This window comes from Ailuropoda melanoleuca, chromosome 7 (assembly GCF_002007445.2).
Source record: "Ailuropoda melanoleuca isolate Jingjing chromosome 7, ASM200744v2, whole genome shotgun sequence".
Lineage (NCBI taxonomy): Eukaryota > Metazoa > Chordata > Mammalia > Carnivora > Ursidae > Ailuropoda > Ailuropoda melanoleuca.
In genome coordinates this window covers 47,085,260-47,096,128 of record NC_048224.1, presented here as the reverse complement: position 1 = coordinate 47,096,128, position 10,869 = coordinate 47,085,260, and the positions used below count along the sequence as shown (strand labels likewise).

Below are 10,869 nucleotides of genomic sequence, written 5' to 3'. Positions count from 1 at the left end.
GTTGTCTGTGAGCAATTTCAGGGCTTTGGAAATTATTGAGTCCAGATGACAAATGATGCCCAAATGTAGCTGAGCATCATTCCAGTCTAACAGCAATAGACGTGAAGTACTTTGTGCCTGAGACTTTAAGGATAAAGTTTCTTCCGAATCAACCTGAGCTTTTGTCCCAGAATACCTGCTGGCTCCATAGGAAAGCAAGTGCATATTATGTTACAGCTAGAGTGAATCCAGAACAAAGAACACAAACCTGTTCAAACACTTCCAACCTGTGTACCTCTCGAAACTGACCCCTTGCCTTTATGCTGAATTCCTGGTGAAGTGTGGGAGTTGAAAGAGCAGTTCTCCTACATCACCCCTCCACTCATTATCACACAAGGAGAAAAGTCATACAGTCTGTTTTGGAGTGCTCTCAAGAAACTAAACATTTGGCATAGTTCCTGCTCCCTGGTATATGCATGTGCAAGACATGTACTAAACATCAAGGAATACTTGTCATCCCTAATGGGTACATTTTTTTCTCCCCAAAGAAACATCATAGGTGAGGCTCGGCTTATGTCTCATTGGGAAGGATTTTGAACTCCTAGTATAGGCTATGCAAGAACTTTACTAAATCAGTTATCTGTCACCCAGGCTACCTCTCCAGGAATTTTTACCTCAAAATGTAAAAACAACATGTAGTCCATTTTAGCCAGAATTGAAGAAACTAAGCACTTGATGTCTGCCATTTTCCTAGCGCACAAATGTGTAGGAATTATTCCAAACACTGTTTCTACCAGCAAGTTGAAGAAAAGAAACAACATGCAGCATATTTTCATGTTCTTGTCACATAAGCAGTTGTATTGAGCATTCTGTTTTCAGGCAGGGCTATATTTCATCTTTGTCTTTTCATATGTTGATCTTCCTGCCTGCCACTCACAGCATTTTATTTTATTTTATTTATTTATTTTTTTTTGTAATTGGTTGGCTAGGAAAATCCCATTACATTCAAAGTTGGCTATGGTTTCTCAACCACTGTCATGCAATCTTGGAAATTTTTACAAAGTGGGAAAATCTATCCTAAAAAATGCAAGTGAAAGGAAATTTTTTATACATTCTAAGTTTAGCAATTAAATACGTCTTGTATTTAATTAAACACAAATCCTATTTTGCAATTTTCATTTCTCAGAGCTATAAATTTTGTTCCCAGATCTCCTCTTGGCTTCAACTTAGACAGTTTGGTTGTTTGGTCCATGGGAAGGTCAAACAACATTATCTCCAGGCAGCTCCATCTGGGATTTTCAGTTTGAATCATCAAACTCCTACCATGTTGGGGTTGAGACACATAGGGGTGCTTGGTTTCTTTAATTACCTTGGCACTGCCTTCCCTTTCATGGAGGTGGTCTGATCTTAGTACCCATGTCTTCCTAGATTTTCTTATAATGTTGTCATCAGTCACTCTGGCTAGAGAGGCTTCCTGCTACCTACCAAATCAAATTTAATTTGCTCCCTTGAGACCTGACTCTCAAGACTTCTACCTCACATAGTCAAATTTTTATTTCCCATGTTTCAAGTACACCAGCTGGACCCAGGATGCTTGGAGCCTTGGCCATTCTCTACCACTAACTGGATATGTGACTGTCTTATTGTCTAAATAATGTGCTATATCTCTTGGACCAGTCTGTTCAACAAGGTAGCCGTTAGCCACGTGTGGCTATTTAAATTTAAATTAATTAAAATTGTATTTCCTCAGTCATATTAGGCATTTTCAAGTGTTCAATAGTCACAAGAGGCGAGTGGCTGCCCTATTAGACAGTGCAAATAGAAAATATCATTGCTGAAATTCTTATCGGATGGTGCTGGTATAAGATACGATCGTGTGTATGCAGTTTATGAGCTTTTACAGAGAGACAAGGAGAATTTATGCTCTGCAGGGGGCCTGGGGTGAAATCCTATGATAACCAGCTAGTAAGACTCTGGGCAAGATGATTAAATCCCTTTTGACCTCGGTTTCCCCTTCTCTAAAAACGGAGCTAATAATAGAAACTACCGTGTAGGGCTGCTGTGGGAATTGAGTGCGGTGACCCAAAGCGATTAGGGTAGCGCCTGCTACATAGGAAACAGTTTTAGTTCTTTGACACTTAAAAGATTTATGCTTCATCTTTCAGTCCTCAGAAGGATCACGTGAGGTGGGTACTATAACTACTATGCAGAAGAGGAAAATAAAGCAGAGTGGTTCAATAAGTAGGCCATAGGCACAGCCAGAGTGTAAGACCTGGGTGGGATTCGAATCCAGTCGCCTGACTCGCTCACCAATCCCCTTAACTTGCTTAATTTCTCTCCTTAGCACTTGCTAAGACTTGCACCATGCCTTGCTTAGTTATTTATCTGTCTGCTTCCCCCGCTAGGACGTAAATCCCAGGCGGTCGTGTATTTTTGTGCTTTTCGCTCACTCCCAGAACAGTGTTTAGGAAAAAATAAGTGGCACAATGGATTGTTCGACTTTGGACAGGTCTCTGAAATTTTCCTCCCTCTCCTCCGTAAAGAGAGGATAAGAAAAAGTGCCACACAGTGCAAGGTCAGATCAGATGAGAGGCGGTTCCGATATACAGCTCGGAAACAAGTTCAGGAAGAGGCTCCACAGGTCTAAGCTGTAGTGCGCATGCTCCCCCTCCCTCCGCGCTCTCCCCAGCCAGCCCGCTTCCCCCGCGAGGCCGGGGCCGGAAGTGCATCCGCGTCCGCTGGGCGCCCCGGGCGGAGGGACGCGCGGAGATGACGCAGGCAGCACCGGAAGCCGCTCCCCTGTGAGGTTGCAGACCCCGAGCGGCGGCCGCTGGTCCAGGTCTGTACGTAAGGCGGGGCCGGGCCGAGGAGGGGGCTCTCAAGCGCCCGCGCCTCTGCTGACCAGCCGCGCCTCGGGCCGTTTGTCTTTCTCTCCCTGCAGGCGCCATGGCTGCGGAGCGGACCCGGCCGCTGCAAGGCTCTGGCGGCCCGAGCGCGCCTAGTCGGTGTGAGCCCGGCGCGAGGTCCCGGGCCCCGGGGCGCTCGCTCAGGTCAGTGCTGCGCGGAACACGACTCTGGAAGCAGGGGACCCGGGAGCGACGGACGGGTTGAAGGGATCTGGAGTTGATTTTAGAGATGGGAAAATTGAGTCTCGGAGTTACTGCCTCTTAGTTCCTCAGTTTCCTTAGCTGCGAAATGAGTTAACAATGATGTCCCATGGGTGCCATGACTTTAAAAGATGATGAAGTGTGGCGAGGTGGTTTATGTAGTACAAAGCGCGGTTTTAATGTGAGGGACTGCGCCATAGTTGTGGGTATGCGATGGAAACAGGTGTGTATATGGGGAGCCGCTTGAAATACAGATAACAATATTAATGCTAAATAATAATGGTAACTGGCGTTTCTTGGAGGCTTACAGTGTGTCGGGTACTGTGCTAAACGCTTTACGTGCATTATCCGACTTAATTCTCACAAAAACCCTAGTAGGGAATGCTGTGCGTGGTTGCATTTTACAAGTGAAGAGATTGGACCTCAGATGGGTGAAGTGATTTCCCCAGGGTCACTCAGCAACAAGTGGAGTTGCAGACCGTGTATTTAACACTGTATTCTTTCCGAGCTGTTTTTATTTATCTTAAACTTAAAGGCGGTTTTAAAATAAGTAGCATATTCACATGGTTTTAAATTCAAGAAAGGGCTCCTCGCACCTATTCCTCAGCTCCAATTTTCTCTGGAGGCAACCAGTGTTACCAGCTTCTTGAATATTCAAAAGATACCAGGCATGTGTATGTTTATAGATACACGTTTTCAAAACCTCTGTACTGTAACCGCCGATAATGCTTGATAAGAAAACAGAGAAGATGAAGCCTCCTCTCCAACAACAAATGTCTTGCTTTCATTCTTAACTAGGCCGGGTCCAGGTGGAGAAAGAGGAAAACAAATATGTGATGTTTTATCCAGAATGGCGGTCTCTAATAAAACCTAGGGGTATAGGTTTTGTTTTGTTTTGGGAGGGTGGGGGCTGGGAAGGATGTTAAGCTCCTGCTTCCTATGGGACCCTGGGAAAGTCACTCCACTTCTTAGGCCATACATTTCCTCATTTATTAGTTAAGGGCAGTAGTACTGATACTTTCCACAAAGTTCTGATAATCAAAGGAGTTACTGTCTATGAGGAGTACTTGAGTCTTTTAAAACCAATACAAATATGAAAGTTGCCTAAGAGAACATAGGAAGTGAATGGCCGAACTAGAGACCAAGTCCAGACCTCTCATCTTCCAATTTAGGAGTCTTGTGATTGTTAATATTGAGGGCAGAAGGGCAGGTTTAATGTTTAATCTGAAGTGGGGAAAAAAAGGGCAAGGCAGAATTGAAGTGTGGGTAGAGACAAAAGTGCACCTAGTGGGAAATTCTAGCCTCAAGTCAATAACTATCCTTAATTATGAAATTAAACTCCAGTAAGTTTGATCCCTTGAGTTTTTCCTCCATATATTTTAAGCCATTTTAAGGGAAACTTTATGATAAGGATCATAGGATTGAAAAGGATGTTAGTGGTCCTATCTGTTCCAACCTTAGGGCTACTATAAGCTTTCCTGGCAGGTATTCATAGTAATAAAACTAACGAAAATACGATGTGAGTTACTTTAGACTGTGTGTTAAGGATGTCCCTGCCCTGTTTCTGATTTTCATAACTCTCAAAGTGATAGCTTCCATTTTACACGTGACAGAACTGAAGTTTAGAAGTTGGTCAAAGTTGCCCATGATCCCACAGGAAGTGGCTGAATCAGTAAAAGATTTGACTGACTCCAGAGCATTTTCATTTACCTCATTCTCCCTGTAACTGTCCTCGACTTTCCCAGCAATGGGAATCTCACACCATTCTGGAGACAGCCCTTTTATTATTGGAAAGCGCCTGTTGAATTGAAATCCTGCTTCCTGAAGTTGTCCCATTTTGGCCTTGTGCTGCCAGTACATGATATTCCTAGAGGCTCTCTAAAACGGTTCCTTTTAGACCTGCAACCTGCGACCTTAAGAAAGTTCCTTCCAAAGACAGTTGATTTTTTTAGGAAAGTAAAAACTGGTGTTTTTTTAATAGTGCAGTGTTGGGGAAAAAATTATTAGGGGTTAAGAGAATATCTGAATCTCAGAAATGGCTGAGTTTTTTAAAGGTGCTCATTGGAAAAGTTTGTCCCATAATCTTCTGTGGTGTCATGAGTACATTAATTTGGCATTCTGTAGGATGTCTCTTAGTTTTTGTCAGTGGTGGGAACCTGATAATGTTTTCATGGGTATTATAAATTTTCCTTGTAGTCATTTAAATAATAATTCAGCTTATAAGCAGAAATAAGTATTTCTGTGATGGATGTATGGATACTTGTGTGTGTGTGTAGATGTGAGAGAGGATGTCCTCCACACTTCTTCCTGGGTAGATGTTTTGGTGTTTTTAATTGGCCAGTATTAATTAATTAGCTGTTGTGACATTTTGTGAACGTCCACAGAAAAGAGTTGTTTTGCCTTACTGTGCGTGGTTTTTTTAGAGTAAAAAATTTCCAGAAATGTTACAGATAGAATGATGTTTGGATTCAGAAGGAGGAGGCTTGTTAGCTTGTTTTGTTGATAAAACTTTTGGTGAACTGATTATTTTTTGGCTGCCAAGTAAATGCTTAAACTAATAAATCCTGCCTAGCCCAAACCCTGAGGATTCCAGAGTATTATTTTAAAGTTCATTCACTGTTCCCCAAACCAAACTATCAGATATGATTGCAAGGTTTGGTTGCTTTTACTCTTTTGTGTCCAGTAACATTCTTGTCTAATTTGGTATTGGGAAATAAGTGAAAATGATTTTTACTGACCTACATGAACAAAGTGGGAAGATGAGATTTGGCTTTTGATGTAGACTTGACCTAGATGACGTATATGGGAAGGAATTTATTTTCCTCTTCCGCATTAATTTGGATATAAATTTTTAAAATTAGTATGACAATCTGGTGGGAGAATAAGTGGTCAGATTAGAAGGGAAGATGGTTTTTTTGTTTTTAAATTATGGAAATGTTTAAACGTGATAATAAAGAGACCTCCATGTACTGATCATCCTGCACTAACATCTGTGAACATATAGCCAACCTTGGGAAAGATGTTTTTACTGATTTGCTTTGTTTTTTGTTTTCTTTTCATTAGTTTAGTCCGTTTTGTTAAAAGTGGGTTGACACCTTGACACAGTATGTAATGCTGTATATTGTAAGGGTTTTTTTGTTCCAGTTAGTCCTGGAGCAATTTGTCATTCTCCTAAAGGAGAAGGTGCTGTAATCAGATAGTTACAGTGCCTCCAGATTTTATGACCAGGTTGTGATTCTCCTGGTTGTAGCTGTCATCAGAAAGAGACAGTTTGGTGTGGTTGGAAGAGTACTGATGGTGAAAGCACTGACCTCCAGGCTGTTCTGATGCTATTTTAATAGCTCTGTTGACACTAGGCAAATCACTTACCCTCTCTGACTTTTAACTTCCTCCTCTGCAAAGTGGAGATGATGCTACCTGTTTTTTGGTGTTTTGGAAGCATCAGGATTACTAATTTGACTTACTTGTGCAGGCTTCCTTGACCCTCATGGTTAGGAGTTGTCACCAGCTCATAGGAGACTTATAAAAACTGTGTAAGGCCACCTAAGGCCTTTGGTAATTCATGTTCTAACAGGCAGTGCCATAAACGAAGTAGGAGAGCCAGAATACCTGAGCCACATAACTTTTTACATCTGCTTATTTTTCTTCCCTAAACCTTTTTTGCCTGAACATCTATTGAAAAGCCAGTAGTCAGTTTTGTGATTTTGGTAACAGGTCAGGCTGTGCCCAGCATGATAACTAATAAATCCAGTTACTGCTCAGAAGACTTGCCTTCTGGTGCTTATTTTTGTGATTTTAGTACCCAGATAGAGTGTATTAAGGAAATAGTGTTATGATGGTTTTGATGTGGGGGGTGGGGTGAGGGAGAAGTATGTGGAATAAACTATTTTGTAATGAATAAATACTTTGTAAATCTTTCACTGTGAAGATGCATGGAGCATGTGCTAGACTTCAAAAGGAGCAAGTCACATACACCTACATAAGTCTCACTGACTTGTGTTTCAGAGATCATGATTTATTAAAATATGTTTTCTCAGATGTATTTTCCTCTGTGTGCATGGAAGATTTTCAAATGCAATAAATTAACTGTAAAGTTGTAATGTAGTAACTAAGCATAAAGTTGTAATGCCAAGTTTTTTACACTAATTTTCATTTGTTAGCAGTCTTGCTTGAACAGTCTTTTTGAGCAGAACTAATACAATATTTTGATGTGCCACAGGTAAATTTTTCCATAACCTTATGGAGAGAAAGGACTTTGAGACATGGCTTGATAACATTTCTGTTACATTTCTTTCTCTGACGGACTTGCAGAAAAATGAAACTCTGGATCACCTGATTAGTCTGAGTGGGGCAGTCCAGCTCAGGCATCTCTCCAATAACCTGGAGACTCTCCTCAAGCGGGACTTCCTCAAACTCCTTCCCCTGGAGCTCAGTTTTTATTTGTTAAAATGGCTCGATCCTCAGACTTTACTCACATGCTGCCTCGTCTCTAAACAGTGGAATAAGGTGATAAGTGCCTGTACAGAGGTGTGGCAGACTGCGTGTAAAAATTTGGGCTGGCAGATAGATGATTCTGTTCAGGACGCTTTGCACTGGAAGAAGGTTTATTTGAAGGCTATTTTGAGAATGAAGCAACTGGAGGACCATGAAGCCTTTGAGACCTCATCATTAATTGGACACAGTGCCAGAGTGTATGCACTTTACTATAAAGATGGACTTCTCTGTACAGGTAGGAGACCCTGGAACTGTTTTGTTGTTTTGCATTTCATAGGGTATAATCTTAGAAACAGAACAAACTACTCCTTAGGGTTGAGGATGGCAAGTATTAATTATATGAGATATCTGTAGTGGCATTCCCTCCACCGCCATCCCTGAGTGGTTTTACCTCCCTTTATCCTCTTTCCCTCTAGAGAACAAATCATTTTTATAAAATTGTATGAGAAGAAAGCTCCAGACATTCTTTTAAATGTGATGTGAATCAGAAAGGTGTAACTATTTTTTTCAGTGCTTTTTTCTTCCATGTACAGTTCTCCATGTTGGTTAAAATTTTTTTTTCTGTCAGCGGTGTTTTTTGAGAAAAGTCAGTCGAAAAGTTGGTGTCTAGACCTAGCAAGTAGTTAGATCATCTTGGAAGAATTACTTAACCTCTCTGTGTTTGCTTCCTTGTCTATAAAATATGGAAAGGGAAGTATTTCTCTTTTCTGTAAATTCCTGTGGTTCTAAGAAGAATTAGAAGAGGTTGGACATGGAAACAAAGTTAGATATTTTAACCCTAAGCAATTAAGTAACTATATAACAAAATAATCATTAAAATTTGAAATTATGTGTATCTTCTAATTATAATGGGCATATGTTTCTGCATATAATTATAATCAGCGCACATGTTTTAGGCAATACATTTTGATAGGCATTGTAAGTAATTCTTAGACAATGTCTAGAATGGTTCCAGGCAGTTCTTATCAATGATCCCAATGCCTAGTCACTTTCATTGTATATAATATTTAGGGATACTTGGTGTTATTTCTTCATTCAAGATAATTTCTTTTTTTTTTTTTTTTAATATTTATTTACGAGAGACAGGGAGCACAAGCGGGAGGGGTACAGGAAGAGGGAGAGAGACTCTCAAGCAGACTCCGTACTGAGCATGGAGCCCGACACAGAGCTTGATCTCACAGCCCTGAGATCACAACCAAAGCCGAAAACCAAGAGTCAGGTGCTTAACCAACTCTGCCATCCAGGCGCTCCCCAAGATAATTTCTAATGAACATTTATGAGTATTATCTAAAGTACATAGTTGCCTTTTTTAATAGCACCTCCTATAAGGAGGTGTTTTGTGTAAATTTTGTCATCATTTTGTGTAAATATGTCATGATTATTCAGTCAGTTCAATATTAATGCAAATCCAGATTGTTTCTATTTTTATGAATTTTTTTTTGCATTTTTCCCCTCGAATTATTTACTTGAGGCAGAAGCCTCAAAGAAGAATCACAAATCCAGAAATGTGAATGATTTTAAAGCTCCTCTTACTGTCCTTTGCAGAGAGATTGAATTGGTACCATGGTCACAGCAAAGTTTTTAAATAACCTGCTTCTTTCTGAGAGTTCCACTAGACTCAATTTTAATATTTTTGAGATGTAGGATTTCTTAAGGATATACATTTTTCTCATGTGGTGATACAGTCTCTGAAATGCCAGATATTTTGCCAGTTTTATAAAATTTAAGGCCATTTCGTGGTTTCGTTTGTCATCCTAAAGTTACTCCATGCTCATGTTATTCCCTGTCCTATAAGCCAGATTATTGGAACGGCATCATCTGTTCTTTTATACTTTGATGTACTTTTCCATTTGGGGTGATAGGTTTTCTGTATCCTTTTTGCTTATGATCAATGGCAGGTAGTTTTTAAAGATTAAGACAGCATTACCTTTGAGATTTGTGGTCACTTGCACTTGAGTAAATACTGTCAGTTGACTCATTTTCAGAACCACATTGAGCTTTTTAAAGAAAAAAAAATTCTCCTCAAACTTTACTTTTGAAATGCAGTAAAACTTCAGTTACTTGAAGCAGAAGTGAATGGGACACATTCACTGAATTCTTTAACTACCTGGAAAGTTAATATCTACAATAACTGTGAACCCAACCCTGCATTTTAAGGTTATTTTCTAAGTGGCCTATATTCTGTATTTTGTATTCTGATGAAATTCATCAGGTTTGCATACTGAAAATTAGGCTCTATTGAAAATAATCCAGAGCATTGGTTTAATTTTTCTAATAGCAGCATCCCTGGGACTGTAACCAGTGAGAGAAGTATTTGTTATACCATTATACATGTGTTTGTGGCATGCTATTACTGAAGAGCTTTTGTTTTCTCTTTGGTTGAACTGGGAAATTCTGAATTTGGCAATAAGTTTACAGTGACATCTTTAGATTAGCCCCTTGAACAAGCAATAAAATAGTATTGCCAAAAAGATTGATGGCTGATGCTAAAAATTAACACAGTATAGTGAATTAGGTAGTTATCCTTCTGCTTTGTTCTGAAATGGTAATTATGAAAGGAACCTGTTGTGCTTTGTGCCATTCAGTAGATATTTATAAAATGACTTCTGTGTGAAAGACAATGTCAGGGCATGCATGGATGAATTAGGACAGTTCTTTGCTCAGAGAACGTACACACCGGGATCAGGAAGGTAGCCTGATTAAGTCTCCATGTAAACTATGCTAATCAGAGAGCACTTGCCCTTCTAGAGAGGGTAGCTGCTGCTCCACTGTAGTGAATTACTGCCTTTTGGGATTTAAGTTTAGGGTAATCAGATCTGATATTAAGAGAAGTCCCAAATCTAGATTTCTGTGCAATATTCTGATTTTTTTTAGTGTATTTTTAAGTATTATTCACATTTTAAAAATATTATGATTGGGTCATATTGAGTCTGCAAGCTGCCATATTGTGACCTTGGCTTATAGTTGAATAAGAACAATAATAGCTATAAAAGAGGTGTGATCAAATGATATAGTTGAATTATATGAGGAAAACAAATCATATAGTTGTTCAGAGGAAGGAGTGATTTCCTCCATTTGCAAAAATTGAGCAGTGTTTATGTTGAATCTTGGAGAATGGGTGGATATTAGATGAGAATAAGTGCTTTCCAGTAGGAAGATCAGCATTAGCAAAGGTGTGGAAAGGACTAAACTTGGAGCATATAGGAGGAAAATAAAATTCATTTTAGCTGAACTCAGGATTAAGTAGGGATTCTATGAGATTCTTAGAATATAAGCTGAAGAATTGGCT

The 10,869-nt window shown here is 39.8% G+C and overlaps 1 protein-coding gene across 1 annotated transcript in view; it reads left to right on the top strand.

Annotated features, from left to right (window-relative positions):
* The first annotated feature begins 2,653 nt into the window (after positions 1–2,653).
* FBXW2 (F-box and WD repeat domain containing 2) overlaps positions 2,654–10,869 on the top strand; it is a 29,450-nt gene continuing 21,234 nt past the window's right edge. The window contains exons 1-3 of the mRNA XM_002915957.4: positions 2,654–2,818; positions 2,921–3,029; positions 7,306–7,815. Of these exons, the coding sequence (XP_002916003.1) occupies positions 7,326–7,815 (490 nt within the window). The 5' untranslated portion in view covers positions 2,654–2,818; positions 2,921–3,029; positions 7,306–7,325. The remainder of the gene's footprint in view (positions 2,819–2,920; positions 3,030–7,305; positions 7,816–10,869) is intronic.